This window comes from Leguminivora glycinivorella, chromosome 5 (assembly GCF_023078275.1).
Source record: "Leguminivora glycinivorella isolate SPB_JAAS2020 chromosome 5, LegGlyc_1.1, whole genome shotgun sequence".
Classification (NCBI taxonomy): Eukaryota; Metazoa; Arthropoda; class Insecta; order Lepidoptera; family Tortricidae; genus Leguminivora; species Leguminivora glycinivorella.
In genome coordinates this window covers 6853087-6875993 of record NC_062975.1, presented here as the reverse complement: position 1 = coordinate 6875993, position 22907 = coordinate 6853087, and the positions used below count along the sequence as shown (strand labels likewise).

The 22907-nt window shown below is 38.2% G+C and overlaps 2 protein-coding genes across 4 annotated transcripts in view; both read right to left on the bottom strand.

Annotated features, from left to right (window-relative positions):
* Positions 1-19919, bottom strand: part of LOC125226143 (cystinosin homolog) — a 68417-nt gene extending 48498 nt beyond the window's left edge. Inside the window, exons 1-2 of the mRNA XM_048130034.1 lie at positions 19737-19919; positions 15381-15460 (exon numbers count right to left, since the gene is read on the bottom strand). The gene's annotated coding sequence lies outside the window, so the exon portion shown is untranslated. The remainder of the gene's footprint in view (positions 1-15380; positions 15461-19736) is intronic.
* A 640-nt stretch (positions 19920-20559) lies between these two features.
* Positions 20560-22759, bottom strand: LOC125226323 (cryptochrome-1). Of its 3 annotated transcripts, none has more exons than XM_048130273.1 (3): positions 22619-22759; positions 22392-22525; positions 20560-22148 (listed from the first exon to the last, which is right to left on the bottom strand). In XM_048130273.1, exons 2-3 carry the CDS (start codon positions 22500-22502, stop codon positions 20715-20717), a joined length of 1545 nt encoding a protein of 514 aa, XP_047986230.1. In that variant the 5' UTR covers positions 22503-22525; positions 22619-22759; the 3' UTR covers positions 20560-20714. The 3 variants fall into 3 exon arrangements, with proteins under 3 accessions (XP_047986230.1, XP_047986229.1, XP_047986231.1); XM_048130272.1 differs by having other exon boundaries at positions 22609-22741; XM_048130274.1 differs by lacking the exon at positions 22619-22759 and adding an exon at positions 22601-22618.
* Positions 22760-22907: the final 148 nt, after the last annotated feature.

Below are 22907 nucleotides of genomic sequence, written 5' to 3'. Positions count from 1 at the left end.
AGTGATGATTAGTGATGAATCTAACATACATCACTAAGAATTTACTATGATATACTATATTATTTTGTACTGTTCCTGGTATCAATAGCGCGATAAAAACAAAATTAATGAAAAAAACATACCTTTGCCTAGCCAGAATCCAAGAAATAATTTAAATTATTTCAGTTTTTGCGGCTAAAAACATGACAGTAAAAAATATAATAATACTGACGCAACAACCGCAACGAGTAACTCATACTGAAATCGTCGTAAATTGGGTAATTATTTTAAATTTCTTTCCCTTTGCGGTGACATTTATTAAAACAGGTTAAGTGACTACTGCTCATAATAATTGTAACGGGACAAATCGGGACATAGTGAGACAATGATGTCATTATGGCTGAATGACATTGCATCTTTCGCCCCTATTAAGCCTAGGCAAATAAGAATATGACGTCACAGCTTCGAGAATTCATTCAGGAACTTGCTGAACATATTGGATGATACAGCACTTTTTAACGATTTCATTTGTTGTGAAATAGACAGGAAATTGTTTAGTATGGCGAAAATTAATGCGATTCGACCTTCAAATACTGGATCCAGGTGTATTCCTTAAACTATACGTCGAAAACTACTCTACGGGCACTATGAATTTCATCTTTCTTTGAATGATAAGTAGGGTCCAGCATAGCGGATGTCATTCCAAATCAGGAGCTGAGCCCAAATGGGATAGTACTTACAACTAACAGAAAAGGGTATCCTAACACCACTATACTCCAATTGCTAATTCGAGTCCAAAAAAACTACTACGATGTTGCCACTGCAATAAAATTCTTTTTTTCCGTGATTTTTAGTTGTAAAGTTGGTATTGCGCTTGTATCACTTCAGGTATCAATAACATTTGGTGCTATATTTTGCGGTATAGAACAAACTATTGATGATATAGATATTGTGACCAAACGTTAATATGCAAGTAGCGCTTTATTGACAACCGACACTTATGAACCTTTTAGATAAAAAATGGCACATGTATCTATTGTTTCAATGGCATCTATTGTTTTACCTTAAAGAAAGTATTTGCGAGTATGTAAGTAAGTTTGCGAGGGCCGGTTGCACGCCACATACTCTAGAGTTCTTTGCTAGCTACATGCGCGACAGGCAACAGTATGTGGATTGCTCTGGCAGCATTTCTCAATCGTACTACGTTAGATCAGGGGTGAGTCAAGGCAGTAATTTGGGCCCGATGGGGTTTGTATTAATGATCAACGATCTTCCTAACGCAGTGGTTCATTCTACCTGCCTCTTATTTGCTGACGATCTCAAACTGGTCCGAGTGGTCAAGGATATCTCGGATTGTAGTAAATTGCAGGAGGATATTGACAATGTGGTCCAATGGAGTGCAGACAATAAGTTGTACTTTAATGAAGCGAAGTGCACGATGATCTCGTTTAGTCGCGCACATCGCCCAATAAACTTTGGCTACAGCATCGGAGGAAAGCCAATGCAACGGGTATCAAACGTGCGCGATCTGGGAGTACACTTAGCTGCCGATTTGTCATTCCGTGATCATATTGTCAGTGTCTGCAAGAAAGCATTTCGTAATCTAGGTTTCCTCATGCGTCAAGCAAAGGAATTTACGAACATAGCTGCGATACGAGCTGTGTATGGGGCTCTCGTAAGGAGTCATCTTGAATGTAACGCGGTAATTTGGAGTCCACATGCAGCTAAGTACAAAGTCATGATGGAACGCATTCAAAATAAATATGTTAGACTTCTTTACTTAAAGCTTTATGGTGTATATCCTGGGTATCCCTTACTGTATCCCACACTCTTCGTGCTCGGAATGGTGGGGTATAACAAACTAGAGGTGAGGCGAGAGCTTGCCCTCGCTTTATATGTAGTTAGGGTGCTGCGAGGTGAGTTGTGCAACCCCGGGGTGCTGCACGCCCTGGCACTGTATGCGCCGGACGGGCACGTGGGGCGCCGTCGCCGGCCACCGCTGCTGGCCGTACCCGCAGCTCGTACAAAGCTACTCATGGAAGCCCCGCTTACGAGGGCGATTCGCGCTATCAATAAAGTTGCTCTCGAGATAGACATTTTTACATGCTCCCTGAATGATCTCACAAAGGCCACTATGTTAATTTTAGTTTAGTTTCTTTTTTTATATACTGGCAATAACTGTTTTATTGTTTGGTTCGCTTATCTATCGCATTAGGAAAACCTGTAAAGATAGATTTAAGTTGTTATTTACCAATAAAAAAAAAAAAAAAAAAAAGTTTGAGTAATGTTCTTCAATGTATGGTTCCAAATCTCCTGAGGAGTCTCAGAGATACATTGGGCACTCGTTCAATACGCTAAGGAAATACCTTTCGTGAGCCCCTGACTTCGCCACGCGCCATTCTGAGAGCCAGTTCAGGTGCTACCCTTCAGCAATAACTTTCTAATATTGGTAATTAGTTGTTAGACTCCAATGACTAATTTAATAAACATTGGCGAAAATTGCACCTGACTGAGACAAGGCATCTTTAGTGCATACATTTGTCTGGTTTAAGTTTTATTATTATTAGCAACGTGAATGAAGGTGATGTTGATTGTCACAAATACACGTAATATAATATATGATCAAACGAGCTTCGCAAGCGAAGTTCGATCGATATTATATGACTCGCTTCATTGGAAGATATAATTATTAAGTTTACATTATTGTAGTTTATTTAATCTACTGGCAACATATTGCACGCTTATTTTAGAGATTTATAAAAAATAAGTATTTCAATTGCCTCTAAACCTTCCCCCCCACCCTCAGGTCGGTGTCAACCGGCGGTGGCATCCTCATTATTTTCAGAGATTATTCCAAGCAAAACTTTGGAATCTGGGTGTATCGGGAGGGAGGGTAATTATATCTTCCAATGAAGCGAGTCATATAATATCGATCGAACTTCGCTTGCGAAGCTCGTTTGATCATATATTATATTTCCTCGCTTCATTGTTCGATATAATTATTAAGTTTACATTATTGTAGTTGTTTAGAGACAAAGTTTTGCGGATGGCAATTGTGAAAACAAAATTAAATATTTATCATTCAATTTTGTTACATAATTATTACTAAACAACTAGCAATTACATAATTATGTAATTTATACACAAGATCAGTCTTATTCAGTAACACAGTTCATAATTAATTATAGCAAACTGATCTTGCAAATAGGTCTTCGGCAACTATTTGACGATGGCAGAATTTAGGAAATATTTGCGAGGTTGAGGTCCAACCCGCAGTTTTTCTGATAATGTCAAACATTGACCCCTGCCGAAACGGCAGTAAACGTGGTAGCATGGCGAGTGCCTGTGTGCACTAAATGTTGCCACGTCCATCCCGATCTCCGCTAGTTACTTGTTTTATCCACCTGCTTATTGACTGTGCCATCGCGTCCCTGTGGGGGCGCTTCGCAGTTAATAAGAGGTGTTCTGAGTTCGGAGGCCCTTTTATCGCTTGTTAGAGTGAGATACTCGCGAAGGACCGAAGTCGCGCGACACGTTTCTTTAAGGTACGAAAGGAACAGTATAAGTATGTCGGGGCAGATGGTTATATCTTACACGATAATTTTTACCCCATTTGGGTAGTGTATATTCACTCATTTAATCAGTAAGAATGTTGGCACGCGATGGGCAGTGCATAATGCCAATAATACGACAAGCTTTTTAGTACCTAGGTAATCTGCTCTATAGTCGTATTTGGATAACATTCATCAATGTAATCCAATACTATTTTTGGATCCCAAGAGTGAGTAAGTATATTTTGGAAAATTAGGTCTCATTTTAAATGTGCGTTTTAACAAACGTTTAACATGTTCTTTTTTTTTGGTCCTGAGAAACAGGGATAATGCGGATCCATAATATGACGATCCTGCGTTAAACTGGTCCGTTAAAAATCTTAGAATCAACTAAATCGAACTACTAAAAACGTTTTGATCGAGTTGTGATCAAAATGTCCACCATACTTTAAACCACGTTTAAACGAAACGTTATATTGCTGAATGGTATTTTTAGAAATAGATGCGATCACATGAAGTTTCCTCAGATAACCTTTACCGGAGAGCACGGCTGCACCCAGGAGAAGGCGCTTGTGGAACGGATTCCTGGTGCTGTGATCAGAACAGACCTTATGTTCTTCGGGGCTCATGTAAATAATATCGGATTTTACTAGCGACATTAACAAAGGAAACTACGCTTGGGATTGCCAGACGGGGAAGCTAAACTTCCTGTTACTTTGTCATAAATTATCTTTTTTAAAGATTTTAAAATGATCGGCAATGGAGGGAAACTATAAAAGTCTAGTGTAAAAGCATCTACAGCTGATGCATCTGGGTCTTTCCACCATGATAAGTAAGTGTACATTTGGCATTGGAGCGAGAAGAGAAAAGATCAATATCAGGCTCACCAGCAGTATACATTATGCGTAGCAGTATAAACGCTTCATGAGATAGTTCCCATTCAGTATCGAGATTCACATTTCGTGATACCCGGTCTACTTCTATATTGTTTTTCGTATATTTAATATTTATATACGATGCAAAAAAACCAAAGGTTTCGCTTCTTCGCACCACTGCCAAATCCGTCTGAAAGGGTCGTTCAAATTTCGAAATTGAACGCTGCCCATGCGATTTTCATCGCTTATATCAGTTATAGCTTTCGTGTTGTCTATACGAATTAATATAAAACAGTCACAACGACGGTCATTAAAGAAATATTAAGAGGTAAACATACTGCTAACATTTCCAATTGGTTTATGTGGAAAGCTTTTTCCTCGGATCTCGACGCTCCGTGTGCAAGAGAATATAATATTCATCCCCCAGTTCGGATCATTTAATATTAGTTTCGGTAATTTAATTTTCTTACTATAGTTTGGGTCGCGTTGCAAGGCTAGAAATTTTTGGCGTTCTAGAATTTTAGTATATAGCCACCCAAATTTAGCTACAGGGCATGCGTCAATAAGTACTCCGATCAGTTGAGATAATTCTCTAACGGAACAAGAGTGTAGTGACAGAGATTTTCTAACCATCACGTCGATTTTTCTCTCATTTTTCCCGTAGGTAAAAAAAAAAATCGACTGAGTTGAACATAAAACCTAAGTCTCGACAAACCTGTCGCGGTTTTAATGTCCTATTAGTATAGATTATGACAAAGCACAAGCATTCTAGTAGGTTAACGTTTACGTTTCGTAAACACTCTACATAAGAGTACCCGACACATAAAATACCGCTAAAAAAGACCATAAGACAAAGCCGTAAATTCATTTAAGTTAATATACTAGGGTTTTCATCTTCAAAATGGACGCTCAGATACTTGCGGCAATGTCTCGCAATAAGAATCAGTGGGTAAGCTTCCTTCAAAGCAACTGTAGCCATGAAGCTACCTGTTGGTAAGTATAACTTAACAGTTGGTCTGTGGTTTTCCATTTTGAAATGATCTCTAGGAATAAATTTGTTCAGCTTTTCGAGATTTGGAATAAAACGTTTGGTGTCATTAGATTTTTGTGACAAAAACGTTCTCGAAATAAACTGGTCATGCTGTGGGATGCAAGGGACAACTGCATCCAGCTGAATTAAATTTTGGACGTACCTCCATAACGGCTTTTTCACTACTTGCCCAATTTATTTGGGGTACAAGTTACCGAGCAACCGTTTTTAAGCGAATCTAAAATAACTTCATTTGATGTTATTTTTGACCAGCAATCATAAAAAATATTTTATTTTACCAGCGTGAGGTAACTGACTCATTGTTGAGGAGTGGCACGGGGCTTGCCCTGGCCCGCTGGTCTGGCTGGATGGTTCGGGGTTGGTTGACAGCTGTCCTTCTCTGCCCCCCCCCCCCTGCCGTTTTCGACTGGTAACGAGGAGGGCCTGACCCGTTTCCCTGAAACTGGTATTGGTTGCGGCGCCGACGTTGTTGTCGAAGTTGATGGAGCCGTGTTGCTCTTTCCCGAATATACAGACTTTTTTATCTGTAGCCATTGTTTCTCAATTACTTTTGAGGCTTTTATTTTTTCCGGGAGTTTACTTCCATAGAGTAAATCGCCCGCATCTTGAATTATGGTCAAGAAGGGTTTTTATAACCTGGGTGTGACAAGCCTTGTACGTGCTTGGGTTTTGCAATAATGCAAGTCTGATAAGATGCGACAACTGTCGCTTAACAGCTTGGTAGCAGTGATCTTATATATCATCAAACGTCAATAGAACAGTAATAGCTCGGTTTATGGCTGTAATGCCTACACCCAACTGGCAGCTGCCACAAAAAGCATGGCTGTAATGGCCGCAGAAATTTCTGCATGAAGCATCTAAATGCTTAAAAAAGCGTACCTACAATTTTCGGAGATAAGGTATTCTTTTAATATCTTATCCTTCAAATCTTTGGTAAACCCTTGCGGACTATGAGGATGCCACCGCCGGTTGACACCGACCTGAGGGTGGGGGGGAAGGTTTAGAGGCAATTGAAATACTTATTTTTTATAAATCTCTAAAATAAGCGTGCAATATGTTGCCAGTAGATTAAATAAACTACAATAATGTAAACTTAATAATTATATCGAACAATGAAGCGAGGAAATATAATGCGAATTACCAACATTTATCATTAGTGGCGACCGGTGGAACTAATTTGACGTATGAGAATTAAAACAAAAAAACTAAAACGAATTTTCTTCACAATTTTATCATCAAGTATTCTTGGATTTCTTACGTGCCAAATAAAGAATGTAGAAGGTTGGCGAAACCTGAAAAGTATTTTGACAGTGACATAAGTGACACTGACAGCTGTGACATTGACGTATCTGTCGTAGTTTTTTTGGACTCGAATTAGCAATTGGAGTATAGACACAAAATGTTATCGCTGATGTGTTAGAATCGGCAACGCGCCTGTGTAACATCTCTAGAGTATTAGTATGGAATGGAAATGACGGCTGATCAGAGAGGAATGGAAGAAGAAGGTTACTGCACCGACCCCAGCAAATAATGGGAAAAGGGCAAGTGAATGATGCTGAAATATTACTAATTCCTAGAAAACACTATTTCCCTGATGAGAGCACAACTGAACGACACAAAAAATAGAACTGAAAAGGTGTACTTGACGCCGGCCAGACAATTCAGACATTGATGAAAATTTTAGTGTGATTTGCTTTGAACTTTGACCCCAAACGGGTTTTGACAGAAATGGACGAACAACAATGTCATGTTATGATAACATTTTGCAATGTCGCACGGGCGTGTATTCTTTGAATGGAACCGACTGGATTGTCTTATTTACCTACTTAATTTCGAAGCAGATATTGATTTATATTCTTCAGTTTCGGTATCTAACCCTCTTTCAAAATTGAGGTGACGGAGATTTTCAAAATCGTGTTTGAGCGGCAGAACCGCATATAACTAAACTCTAAGTAGTGGTTTCTGAACCTTTTGAATTCCCTTAGACTAAAGATGAAACTTCATTTTACCCCTCCACCATAATAATTAACTAATATTTATTATATTAAAAATAGTATTAATTCATACCTAGCGTTGAAAAAACCGGAAAAAATCAATTTTTTTTTCCGAAGTTTATGAAATTTTCGTTTTTTAAAAATAAATTATTGAAATTAGTATTCATTTAATCACTCTCACTCTCATCATATACTGATGGTCAACTGACCTTGGCAGTAAAAATGGCGGTAAATTTGAAAAATATAGGGCTCACCGGCGAATTGCCTTCATGAAACGCGTGCCTTCTTAAACTTTGCTTTGACGTTGGTGGAATCATCGACGAGCCACACTTAAAATTTATTGAAAATGTAAGAGGAGAACCATTTGGGACGCCGTGGTGGACGGTCGTGTCCGGAGCAAGTCTCATAAACGCGTAAAAACCCATCGAAACAATAGACACCCATCGCGCCAGATCCCAAATGCAACCGCTGCACGTGCATCTAAATACCGCCGACGCGCCCCGACCCGACCAAAGCTCCCGCGACGCGTTGTACCTAACTTCAGACTTTTGTGACAGTAGTGTTAAAATGTATAGAGCTTATAGTTTTCGCGTTACGAGTGTGCCGTGTGTTTTCTTATTTACTCAATTTATAGAGACAGTGCGAGACCAAAAACACCCAGTAGCATCCAAACAGACAATCCGCAGTACGAGTTACGAGCTTCTTCCCGCACCACAAGCGTGTGCAGTGTGTTTACATACTTACAGTGACAGTTGCTCAATTTTTAGAGACAGTGTTAGATTAAATACCTATACTTAGGAGTACTTAGTAGCGAATCAAGCCAAGTGCCGGTGGCTCTCGTCGTCGCGCCGCCCATACCCAACCTGGGCCCGGCGCCTACTACCCAACGTCGAGAAGCAGCGGCTGATGCTAACTACACCTTCATTGCGACCAAATTGGTGAGCTCGTTCCATCTCTGTTGTCTTACTTAGCGCTAACACCGGTGCTCCTAGGTTTAGGTGCCTATTTAACTAGATTTAGCTTGACCAAGTTGTTAAGCCTCAACGAAAGGGATATCAGCTGATTACAATTATACGCCCAGTTTAGCTAATTATACACATTGTGCCTAATTTATATAACGCGACTATTTATTTACTATTTAATAAGCACAACACATAGTATGCTTGTATTCCACATAGTTCAATCTAATGGTAATTATTTATTTGTTTCTAGGCGAGGTAACAAAATGTAAATCGGATACAAATATCATGTAACTGTACTAAACATATATACTTAATACTAAATTTACATTTTAAGAATAACCAAGCGAAACATTCAATAATGTATACCTATCATTTGTACACGCTATCATTTTAAGTAACTTATTATTATTACACCTACCTAACTTTGATTTCAAATCTATAATCTAGCATCGACTTATCAGTTTTAAATTAATGAATCGAGAACAAAAGTTAACATTGACTCGCAGAACCGTTGAGCGATAGCCGTGACGTTACCATAATTATACCTGACTATTTTAGTAACTAGGTAGGTAAGACAGGTCACATAGCCCAGGTACCTCAATTAAACTGTATTACCTAAAATTTCCACTACGCAATTTCCATGGCCCGGGTATTAGAAGCGGGCCGCATAGTTCATATTAGTTAATTAAGTTATGTGTCTAGAACTAGCGCTATAATACGGTTCTGCACTAGACAGGAAAGTTGATTTAAGAAGGCCTGTTGGTCTCAATAAAACCGATAGCGATGTCTATTTGACCAGGTTGTCAGCATTAAAATTACCATTGCTTTTGCGCTGTATAACACTTTATATCATACCTTTGGTACCGTTTTAACTAAGAACTGTAACGAAATATCTTAGTTTGGAAAACATACCTATAATATTGTGGATACTAACTTCACTTTACTTAGCTTTACATAATAGCACCTTAGGTACTTACTCAACCCCCAATGATACATTGCTAGCTGGAAATACCAAACAAGTATCTGAGACTCAAAAAAAGGAAAAAAACACGGGCTGTTTTCTTGAACTATCTGGGCAACTTTTACAACATAACACATTGCACTTCCAAATCATAAACCAAGCCAATAACTGCCCATTAAAGAAAAGGATAAATTACTTTCTTAAAAAAACCAAGACAATTTCCTTGTAAAGACGCACACATCTGGCCTCCAGTCACCGCTATTCTGCCAAACACGGTCAAAAAGGATATAAATTATGCAATACTCTATTGATATAGGGTTGTTTAACGGCCGGCCGCCCGACCATAGTATAACTGCAAACCCCATTAAATCTTTTCATCCAAATGTCTTTCCAAATTCCTGACGCAAATTTATAACTAAGACAATAGGCCCCATCTGGCATTCGAACCCACGCTACCTACTAGAGAAAAAAATAACAATCGCTTTTATTACCAGACCAGACTAAACGTCGGCCAACTATATTAAACTATATTTTTATTCTCTCAGTTTTAGGTACCTACATGAATACATACGGGCGCGATCTAGTGTTGTGGTACTTGTGGTAGTCAAAATAGTACTAACAGAATTATAGTACTTATTAAGTGATTTCGAGTGTAGATCTATTACTACCATAATTTGTCGTTGTTATTATCTGTGCTATCCTTAAGTGAACTTGTGTATCTAATGCTATATGTGTTGTGGTGAATGGATGCACCGTGAAAGTATGGGCCTAAAATTGTGAGGGTCTTTTATGAGCTTGAAGAAATAGATGTCACAAGAAGATACCAAAGAAATACATAAACCCTTATTTGCCTAAATGGTAATACCTACATAGTTGCATCAGCGCTTTAAAACGTTATTCATTCTTAATTATCCCATCAGCGGACGTGTTATCAAACTTATCGCTGTAGACGTCTACAACCAGCAACACTATTACATTACTCTGCACTTACCCACAACAGGACAACGTTACTGGAGCCCTTACTTCGCCAAGTCTGCTCATATTATGGACATTTGTACTAAACCTCACGTGTTTGTCGTCTGTCAAGAAATAAGAAATACATCGAGTTCACAAAGAATGACATGAAATGAAACTATCAACGAGAATAAGCAACAGAAAAAATAACTCATTATCTGAACAGTGCTCAACTCAACCCACTTCGTAGTTATTACATAGGTACCTACTCTGTCTCTTCTCATCATCAAGAATGCGCTGCGCAGCCGGTTGAACAAAACTGAGAACTGTGCTACAATGTCTTCAGAATGCTGGCCTCAGTTTTATCTTACAGTGAAAGCAGTTACAGTGTGAAATATTTACCAAATTTAACAATTACTTAGTTACGTTTTGATTTTTTAGTGTCATTTGTTTAGTTAACGTATAGTAAAGTGTTGTGGGTGATCCTAACAGTGGCAATGTAGCAATCAACCAATATTTACACACTTCACGCGTAGAGACTACTTATGGAAGAATTAAGACAAAGAAGAATAATATACATGGGATCCGTGGAGTTATAGAAAACTACCGATATACTCCGTGCAACGACATCAAGCTGGCTCTGAAACCGTAAAAGAAGACGGGAGAAGCCCCTCCGGAAGCTAGCCAGCTTCCGTCTGATACATCCGAGACGAAGAAATGACAAGTGAGACAAAGGGGAGGGTGTATTTTAAATGCAGTCACATATCCTCACACCTAATATTTATTACACACCAAGTATAGTATTTATCTACCCAACGCTGACTTTACGATGCCTTGTATTCGGGTCGGCTCCAAATTTCCCGTCTCTCCTACTATCCTGACTGCAAACCCTACACTCCCAACCCTATCTACTGGGTGCTCTGGTGTCTTGGACAGGCTGCGGGGGCCTACGGCGGGGCAGCAGGGGTTGCTGCGCAATGAGCCGGTTTGCAAACGTACTCTGTCTGATTCTGCGTTCGAGTCTTAGTCGGTGAGATGTGACGCAGACATATCCAACGACTCGCTGCCTCTTAGGCTCAATCATCAGAGTCACGTGAGCCTACAGCGCTATTGCGTATCAAAATCTCCTCCCCTGTAGTCTCCCCTTCCTAGTCCTTGCAGCAGGATCTGCTGGCTGGAGTTACCCCCTGAATCTGAATCTGAATCAACTGAAAGAAGGCGGAGTGTGTCCTTTGTATCGCACTATCGTATGTTTAACTAACTGCTTCTTGTAATTGTATCAATGAAACATGTTAATTAGGTATTGTAGTATGGAAAATGTAAAGGAAATATGTAAAATGATTTTAGGTGGGAGATATGGGATATGGGCATAGATTTAGATTTAGATTTATTTATTTCATAATATAAAATTACATTATAAATTATTCTAACTTAATCTATACGAATTTTAAATCAAAGGAACAGTTTACGAAAGAGCCGCTAGTGTTATTTTAGTAGTTTCGGAACGAATTGTGTATACTTTGTATTTTTTTGAGATATTATTATTTTTTTTTGATGAACAATAACAATAGGAGGTGATGGATGAAAAGAGATTGCATGTAGCAGAGAGAGAATGTTAAGATGGATGTGTGGCGTGACAAGAATGGATAAGATAAAGAATGAGCATATCAGAGGAAGCCTGAAAGTAGCACCGATAGTAGAAAAAGCAAGGGCGAATCGACTAGCATGGTATGGACATGTAATGCGGAGGGATGAAAGGCATGTGACGAGAAAGATATTACGAATGAATGTGGAAGGTGGTGGAAGTAACGGGAGAGGAAAACCGCAGAAGAGGTGGATGGACTGTGTGAGACATGATATGGAACTAAAACAAGATAATGATGAGATGACGAGTGATAGAGATGTATGGAAGAGAAAGACATGCTGCGCCGACCCCAAGTGACTGGGATAAGGGCAAGAGAATGATGATGATCATGAATAACAATAGGAGGCAAACGAGCAGACAGATCGCCTGATAGTAAGCGGTCACCGCCTCCCATGGACACCCCAAACACCAGAAAGGATGTAGGTGCGATTTCGGCCTTTGTGTTGGAAGTACTCTCATTTCTTGATGGGTCCACATAATAAGTGCATCCTTAGGTCCACAGGACTAATTTCTTTGTTTAAAGCCGTTAGGACTACTAGTGAATTTTGTTTATTTTAGAATCTAGATGTATGACTTCTATCAATGACTTCATAGTTGATGTTTTGAATTTAACAAAAAACTTACAATAGTAACAACTAAATATTCATTATTGTTCTCGATACACGTGCGGAAAAGAGAAATTAAGTTCGGAACTTTCGGAATGAGTTGCGATAAATTAAACCGAAGGGAGTAAGAATTATTATTCGTACGTGTATCGTACGATACGACGTTTTTAGTACATACGGCCCTTTGAAGTTTCGTCATAGGCACATAATGAACTTATCGCACTAGTGCGAGAAAATAGCACCATATGTAAGTACTAAGTACACATTGTGTACTGAAAAAGTGTATACAGTCACCGGCATAAATAAGTCATGATTTCTATACCTTGCCTTATCACATTAACATCTTGTTTGAAATGTCATACGAAGTTGTCAAATGATTAAAAGCGACAAAGTACAGAAATCATCACTTATTTATGCTGATGACTGTACAGTGACATCAACTTATTTTGCTTTTGCTTGCAAACAAGGGATTGTTGATATTGTATACATTAATAATGTTATCTGTTTATCTAATTCGTTTATGCATGTGCTTTTCTTATTGTGGTAGTGGTCCTGGCCTGAAGAGCCATTGTCGTCATTGAGGAGATTTGTCCCATTCCTCTCATAGTCATATAAGTAGTTTACGCACTAGATGCGAAGAATGACGGAAAAAAGCGGATGTAGTACGTAAAGTACCATACAAATAGTTCCACGGCTATGACGGATCTTTTTTACACGGATTCGAATGGGAGATCGGACGGACATAGTGTAAAAACTGCCAAACCGCTCTCACTTCTGCAATCATCCCTCTATGTAAAGGAGAGGAAGTATACCTACTAATAGCATCTCTAGCAAGTTCATCATCGACTAGTTTTAGTTATCGTCCTGATGAAGGCATCTGTAAGTTCTTGCGATGATAGTTATACGATACGTTACCAGATTGTTTATGATATTTTTCCCCTCACTAGCTCGGAAACACGTGTTTTGTCCTTTAATACCAGCGGGTAAAAACGCATTTTATCCACTAGTGGGTAAAGTAATTTGACCTTGAATAAAGTCAAATTAACTGCTTTAAAATTGATAAAAGTAGGTGAATCTAGTAATAAAGATGATTGACCACCTGTGGAACTACTGGAAGCAGTGATAAACGCATTTTTTGCTTTGTAGTTTCCTCGCTACAGTGAGGGGAAAAGTTTTGTGTTACACTCGGGTGCAAATGTATTTTACTTCTCGTGTGTTAAAAAACTCGCAAGTTCAGGATTCTATTCTCGAACCACTCGCTTCGCTCGTGGTTCAACTATAGAATCCTTTCACTTGCTCGTTTTTCAATTCCACACTCGGCGTTAAAATACAACTTTGCCCCCTTGTATAACAAATAACTATTACTCTACGCATGTTTAGTCATAATCACTGACATCACAGTGCCATAATTTACGCTTTGTCGTCATACTTAAACTAACCTACTCTAATTAGGTTTCTGCCAGTTATTTCCTTTTTTAAATATTGTTAACGTAGGTAATCATTATTGCGATAAATTGTAATCAAGTAAAATCATAACTATAATTATACAATAACGGATCATATTAAAATCAGGAATCTACTCGCTATCTCTTGTAAAGGGTTTGTATGAGTTTTGATAAGGTTTACAATGTTTACATCACCGTGCCCTTTAGGCAAAGCCCTTTTTGGTTGCTGCGACATAAAAGTTTTTCTATGCGCACATTTTCATTTAGCCGCAATTGCCAAAACGCCCTTTACATTCGCGAACGAGTTATACCTAACAACCATTAAATTTATCAGTTATATTATTACGTACAATCACCCCGAGTATAAATACGAGATCATTGCTCCATACAAATAGGTGTCAAGGGCACGTCGATAGCGTTTGATAATTAATATATCATCTTTATCAATTGATGCTGCTGTTCGAGTGTACAGTGCCATTATAAAAACGGGGTCAAATGGCACAACTAAATGATAAGTTACAGGCACATGTTCTTTAAACTGAAAACATTCCCGAAATAGCGCAATATCGTGTCATGCTTATGAGCAATGTGTATTGACATAACAGAATATTTTGCATGATGTATGACGAAGCATAAGAGATAATAACATTAAGAACTGATGGGAAAGGAACTTATGGCGCCGTAAAAGCGCTTCATACATGGCTGTGAGCTCTTCCTCATATACCTAAGGGAACATACCCAAACTATGACCCGGTGACCAAGCGTAGTACATGCCAAATGCCAACCCCCCCCCCCCTGTAGCTTTGTAATTATAAATGAAGTTTTAAATCATTTTTTGCAGAAAGTTGTTAATAAATATTCATGTGTCTATATACTCTCCACTTTTTACCAGCCCTTAAACAATGATTTTCATCCCATCACCTTCATCATCAACACCAGCCTATGCATCCCACTGCTGGCCACGGCTGGGCCAATATTCCACTGGTTACGTGACACGTGACAGAAATTAGACCCCCCCCCCCAAACGTGTCACGTGGTTTGGGTACGTTCCCTAATGCCGATGTGTACAAGACGTACAACACACTCCTGACCACACCCAACCGGAGAGGAGCAAGACAAGAAGGCAGCATACGTAGACACTCTGAGCCTCTCGTCTCAGGGTATGTCAACGAGTGTGTCCAGCTAGCTTTTAAACACCACGGAGGTATTGTGAATCCCAAAAGACCACTAATGGAAAACGAAAGCTCGTTAACTGCCTTCTTTGCCTCCTTCGAACGATAGAAAAACAGATGAATAAATTTCCTTTTTCATTCATCACATCCGGTTCGAAGGACCAAAATATTTCGAATGTAACTTACCAAACACGAGTACTTAGTCAACAGTTCCCATGGCCGATGTTTTCTGCTCAGTGTGTTGATGGTCGCCGATCATGGCTTATCTGTAAGAAAATTGAACGTGATGAAAATGAACCCTTGAACCTATAATAGTCCTCTTGTAAATAAGTAGCCACACTCAATAACCCTACATCAGCACTGACCAATGGCAAACAGGAAGGAGTTATCCCATTAGTATAGATTGTAGGGTATAGATTATTCGGTAGCAATTGGACAATTGTACCGCTATTGCCCACCGTTCACTAATCGGCACCAATGCATGCGGCAGTATCGTGCGATAAAAGGGTATTACGCAAAACAATCAATCTAAAAAAAAAAAGTAAAATTATTTTATTAACCAAGAGAATTTGATAAAATACAGTATGCAATGAATCGACGACTCCCACACTAGGCTAAGCCTGTATCCTGGAAGTCAGCTACATGCGTGATTTGACCAGAGAACAGCGGCTTAAAAATAAGCGGACTTCGAAATCCGTAATAGAATGTAGGAGTTCCAGAGTCGCATGTTCGAATCCTACCGAAGGTATCAAGTTTTTCTACTCTTCCTTTAGTTTAAAAGTTTATAGTGTCGCTCGTGGATATTTTCTCCTTAATAAGAATAAGATTACTGTACTGTAGTATAAAAACATCTTAGATTTATTTATTATTCTTTAGCCTCATTAATAGATGTATAAAAAAGTGAGTAGTTTCTCGCACGCTACAGACAATTGCTGAAGCAGATGATTTGTCACTTCCAACTCGATGGAACAATTGCGCTGATGAACTCTAGGGGTCTCCTACGGGGTTGCTGTTCGAGATTTCATAAACTCGATAATTATGCCTTCATTCTAAACGAAAAAAATGACGCGAAGCTGGATCCGCGCTTGGCCCAATTCCATAACAGCGTGTGTTAGATGAATACCAACACTTTTCTTTCAATTGGTCGTGTTTATGTGTAATAAAATGTATAGGTATGTATAAAAAGTAAGACAAAACAAAAGAAAGAGCAGTGTTTAAACATTAAACGCGATCTGCCGAGCCCATTAAAAAACCGTGACCAGACAATTATGTAAACATGTTACACGGTAATGTGTATTCTAAAACGCAATGCGTATAACCTACATAGAGAACAATGAGCAGGTCAATGTATAGTTGACATTCAGTATATTGCAACTGATTTATAATGGTTTGCCTGTGTGGTGACGGGTTAAGAATTTCACCACCCCCTTTCTTCCCGTGGGTGTCGTAGAAGGCGACTATGGGATATGGGTTAAATTGTGGTGTCGCCGAGAGGCTGGCAACCTGTCACGGCAATGCCACAGTTTCGTTTTCTTTTAACCCCTTATTTTCCAAGAGTGGCCCTGAAGCTTTAGTAGTTTCATGTGCTCTGCCTACCCCTTTATGGGATACAGGCGTGATTGTACGTTATGTATGTTGTTATAATGGTGTGATAGGATTAGGAGTATAAAAGAACCATGACAACTGGCGCATTCACAAATTTAGGTAGGAAATTAATTAAAATAGCATTAAGGTTACGTTCTGGGCACATTCCGCTTAACAAATGAATCTGAATAGGTAGATATGGGTGGATTCCAGTGTATTTTAGCTGAGCCTACGTCAGTTGAGGCCACAGAACACCCCACTAGAAGCCTATTGCAAGCGATATTGTTCGAGACGCAAATCACCAATCCTTGCGGGGTGAGGCGGGCGCGCACGGTGCTGCCATTGGTCGTTTCAAATAATGGCGCGCCTTTACGATTAGCAGTAGGGATGGGAATGGGACATGTCTATTATAAACAATGGTACCGGTACCAGTACTGTGATGAATTTGTTTTGCAACAAATTATAATATTATAATTAAATTATAATAAGGCCTAGTTACCCTTCGGGTTGGAAGGTCAGATGGCAGTCGCTTTCATAAAACTAGTGCCTACGCCAAATCTTGGGATTAGTTTCCAAAGCGGACCCCAGGCTCCCATGAACCGTGGCGAATGCCGATGCCGGGATAACGCAAGGAGGATGATGATTGTGATAGCACCTCAATAAAAATCATTCTAGTAACAAATAACTAAACTGTGCATTTTTACTTACGTTTACTAAGTTAAATTACCAACTAAATATTCTAAACTAATCAATCAACTAAATAACACTACAGACACTACAGATTATAGATAATTATTCACAATTACAAATCTGCTTTCTTTTATATTTCATAAAATGGTAGCACATGGTACGAACGGCAGTACGAAGTTCCCGCAACAGACATAAACTAACATGGCCCCATCCCTAGTCGTTTACGTGAAAGGGATAGCATATCGCATTGTTAACTAGGCAAAAAGGGATGGACGCGCCTCGGCGCCGCTCAGTACAACCATATTGACCAGTATAAATGAACTCCGCGGATAATAAACAATATTCAACAAAATAATTAATTTGACTTAACTGTGGAATGTTATTCCATCTTTTTTATATGTAGAAGTGTTAGAAGACTTGCCACACCACTTTATGCTGCAAGAGACCATTGTTTGCAACCAAATTTGATTATTTAAGATTTTTTCCCCAGCGGACACGAACACTGTTAACGGGTCGTATACTTGGGCGCTACTGATCGGTGTCGCACGCGTTCAAACTTTTATAAACCTGATTTGTCGTATGCTTGGTGACCGCGAGTCGCCCTGTAAGGGCCGTCTTGTTGTATTGGTCTGTGGTTGAGGCCAAACAAATTTATTTATTGGTGTTAGGCTATTTAAGTAGATATAAGACTATACCATACAATAAGTTGTAATATTGATGAAGGTACAATGGAGCTGATATAATCATCAAGGATTATAAGTCCCTAGTTAAATAAATAAATTAAAAAAAAACCTTTGCATCTACAGTTTTTAAATTTACCCCTATTATTTACTGACAACCTGGAAGCAAAGGGTAATTAACATTCAAATTAATACTAAGAAAATCACCACAGCTATGGGTCATTAATATTGTAAACATAAGCAAAAATGCTATAGAAAGTGAGTCTGATACCACCAGTTTGTACACAAAGTTGAATCTAAAGTGAAAATACTGGTTGGACCGGTGTGACAGTGCAGTGAATGCACTGTTAACCTTAGTAAGAGTTGATGTATTAGGTATGTGAGTTCCTACTAACTAAATGTGAATACAGACATAATATGTATAATTCATATTATGTATTTTCATAAGAAAAAAATCAATATTCCTTTTTTTTTCAAACATTGACCTATATAGCAAACCGCCAAACTTTAATTGTTAAAAGTCTTAAGTTTCCGAGTTTCAGACAGCATTTTTCTGATTTGATTGTATTTTATACTTTTTTATATTTATATTTCCTATTGAACAGCAATTGCCATAAGCATATAGAAGACTCTAAATTCAAGGATGGTATCAAATTCATACTCAGGTGGGATAGATATGTATATTACCCAGCCTAAAAAAATTAAGTTACACACTCAAAAGTTCTTGTACATGTGGATCAAAACTATTGTAAGGAGGCTTTAGTCATGGAAACCACAAATAAATTGCTTATTTTAAATATCAATCATACTTTACAAACCACAAAATAAGAAAAGTAGTACATAAAAAAAATTTGATTTGTTGAAATGTTTATAATCTAAACTATAATGGCTTATTTTATGGGCCAGTTGACTGATATTCATGGATTCACTGTTATGTGTAGGTATGTGTCACTACACTAGCAGGAATGTGTGTAAAACTGATAAGACAACATTTATAATGCTGTATATTATTACCATTCGGAAAAAATAATGAACATATTACAAATTGCATTGGTATTAAATATTAAGTGCAAATGATCATTCTATTACTTTTGTATATGAACCATAAAACAATGTAAACACAAAAACTTAAAATCCTTGAGCAAGCATTATTATCAACTGCCACATATTGTAAAAATCTGTGCAATTTCCTGTTTTCCAATTTGCTTATTATGTATTTTAATTCTTTTTTGTAACTTATTTCTTTTGTGTATTCTGTGTGTATTGTGAACTATTGTGACAAGCAAATAAACGGATATACATATGATAGAGCCACCTTGTTAAATATTAAGTTCCATAAATCTAAATTACATAAATTTGGACCATTTACGTTCAAATTTATACGCAAAACATCAATGGGCGTTTCACCGGTAATACCATAACATATTCTTACGAGTGGTACTATGCCAACATTTGTTATGAAATGTGATATGTAATACAACTAACTGCGAACTTTTAAATCTATTTCATATATTGTAAAAGAGCCAAAATATGTAATATAATTATACACAATGATACAATAGAACGACTAGACTAGAATGCTACCTACCTTAACAATTCAAGTCACGGCATAGTTGACTTTCAGGTATCACGACCTCGTTCAGAGGGCATTCATGTTTTGGGAATGGTTATTTCGAAAACTTGGAGGTTCACGATCACATTTTCCGTTATATTTGTGCATATAAATAAGGATTTAAAGATTTTATGAAAAATTCGGCAGAATCAGCAGATGACGGATCAGCGATCAAACTTTGACACTGACATTTATTGACATATTACGCTTTTTTTGGTTTCGTCATAGGCTAAGACAATAGGCCATAATCCCACATTTTAATAAGACACAAAAAATTATACTGTAAAATTTGGGTAGAAAAAGTGACAAATTGTAATGCGGAGGCACACTGACATTTTATCCCGCCAGGCGGCGCCTGTGCAAGTGTCTAGGCAAGTCACTGTCATTCATATGTGAGAGAGAGAAAAAACATATCATCTTCTCGCTCTCACGTATGGACTAATAGGGTGGTGCCATTTGTCATAACCTTTGAGTGTGCCGTGCCTCCTCATTAAAAATGTTAAAAATATGAATTCTGGACCATTTTCTATTGACCTGCCGAGTGTGCCAGAGTATGCCATACACACCATGCCATTTTATTGCACAAATGACAAATTAGCAACAAACGCAGATTTGTTTGATTGGCCTAATGTGTATTTTGTTCAGTGCAGCAGGATCGTACTCCCTTATGGCAAAAGCTGAAGTAATCCAAAAGTGGCAGCATTGTAGTGTCATCACACTTTCTCACACATAGATAAGGGAAAATACTATGATGCCACTTGTTTATTTCTACTCTATTACCAGACTGTAAGCAATAAGTCAGTTTTTTAAGGATAAATCATTGTAATCTGAAGAAGTAAACATGCAAAACAACTTCTATAAAACAAACTAATTTTATGCTTAAAAGTTAACACTCAATCTTATAAACATAATTTGTACTTGATGTTCAAATGCTACAAAAATAAAAACAAAATGTTAATCGTCAGTTCTCTTCCTTTTTAAAGATTTCTTTTCCTTTTTCTCTTTATTTGCTTTATAAGCTGCATTCATTTTTGCCATATTATCTTTGTGAATCTTGTCATGTTCAACTATTCTTTTAGGATAGCCTTCACCAACCACACAACCAGCTCTGCGTTGTACCTCTTTTGGTGCCTTCCAAGGTTCATAAATAAATGCTTCAGGATATTTTGCCAATTCTGGCACATACTTCTTTATGTATTCACCTTCCTTGTCAGTTTTCTTACCAAAAGCCACAGGGCTGTAAACTCTGAAATATTTATAAAAGAAAGCAGAAGCTGATAGCCACATCCAATTACCAGCATTAAGAGACCAATCGTAATCAAGCAAATAATCCTCAAATACTTTGGCTCCTTCCTCCCAAGATATCCATAAGTCTCCTCTGGTTAAGAAACATGCCACCATGTGTCGGGCTAAATGGTGTATCCAGCCCTCTTGCTTCAACTGGCGCATTATGGCATCAACAAATGGAAATCCAGTCCGACCTTCAGCCCATGCTTTAAGATGGGCTTCATTTTTAACCCATGGTATTTGTATGCATAGAGGGTTACCAACCATTTTGTCAAAGTTTTCAGTCCCAGTTCCAGCTGTGTAATAAAATTCTCTCCACATGAGCTGACCCATTAAAGACACAGGTGGCTCTGTGTGTCTCCTGCCATTCTCAACTTCTTTCAGTTTATTGTAGAACAGCTTTGCAGATACACAGCCATGACTAATATATGGGCTCAACACTGTAGTACTTGGTTCAAGACTGTTTGGGAATGAGTTAGGCTTTTCAAACTTACAGACCCACTCTTTTCGAGCCATGTACATGTCAAGTCTTTTTAATCCTTCTGTTTCACCACCAACATATTTACAAGGACAAAGTGAAGATTCATCGATACCCAAGTCACTTAAATTTGGGACATCATACTCCTGAGAATCATGATCTAATGGACGGCAACTATCAGATATCTGTTTATTTATTTCAATACATGCTTTCACAGGTTGCTCTGATGCTAAAGATAGAAACTTCTGATATGTCATTGGTACACTTCCATTATTTTTTGTTAACACCCTATTGCAATCATAAACTGTGTGTTGGACCCTCTTAACAACAAATATCTCTTTTTTTTCAGCAATTTTCTCTATTATATCATCTACCCTCGCCAGTTCCGGATCAATGTCAAGTTGCAATGTTAAGTTTTTCACCTGCCATTTATCAAACAGCTCTGGCAGTTTCTCTTCAGCTTTCCCTTTTATTATGTACAGGCGGGTATTTAGTTTTTTTAAGTTGTCATCCAGATCTTGTAAACTCTGCACCAGGAAGCGTAGCCTGTTCACTCCAATCTTGTCTTTGATATCAGGATCTATGATGTAGATTGGTCTGAGGTAGTATTTTCGGTTTTCTGCCTGAAATTTTATAAAAAAAAATAACTTATTTGAATGGAAAGAGACTATGCATAGTGCCTGTAAACAGAACAAAATAGCCTTAAAAATAACACAGACATAAGACTCATAAGTATACATCACTTATAAAGATTAAATTACTATGGAGCATAGAGAAAACAAGACTCACAGTGAGCTTAAATATTAAGATTGATGAGGGAAACAATATTGCTGTTATAAGGTTTCATTCAGTTATCGTTATCTTACCTCGTTTATTGCATTTCGAAGAGCAAGATTGTCGTGTACGCGTAAGTCCAGACGGAACCAGTGAATAACAGCCGGTGTAGCTCTTGCCATGATTTGAATCGATCTCAACATGCAATGTACAACGTCGGTGTGAGCTGCAAGTAAATTACAATAGAGTTATTAAAACAATAGCCTTAAAGTTTCCAACAATGTGGTATTTGATTTGATACCATTGCACCTTGACACACCTCTTCCTCTAATTGTCCGGCGGTATACTGCTGATTATTGTAAATTATTAATAGAAAGCATCGTAAGTGGCAAAATTAGATACAGTAGAAAAACTAGAAAATAATAAATTGGCAACCAAAGCGAGTAGCGACAAAGGCGAGCGCGATCGCTTTAGCGTATTTTAGCTTGTTTTGGTAACGTTGTTATGACATGACATGTCATGTCAATTTCCCGCCTATAAATAAAGGCTAGTTCACATGCTACGTTTGTCCTAGAAATCAAAGAATACTTGCTTGAGACTAGAAAGTA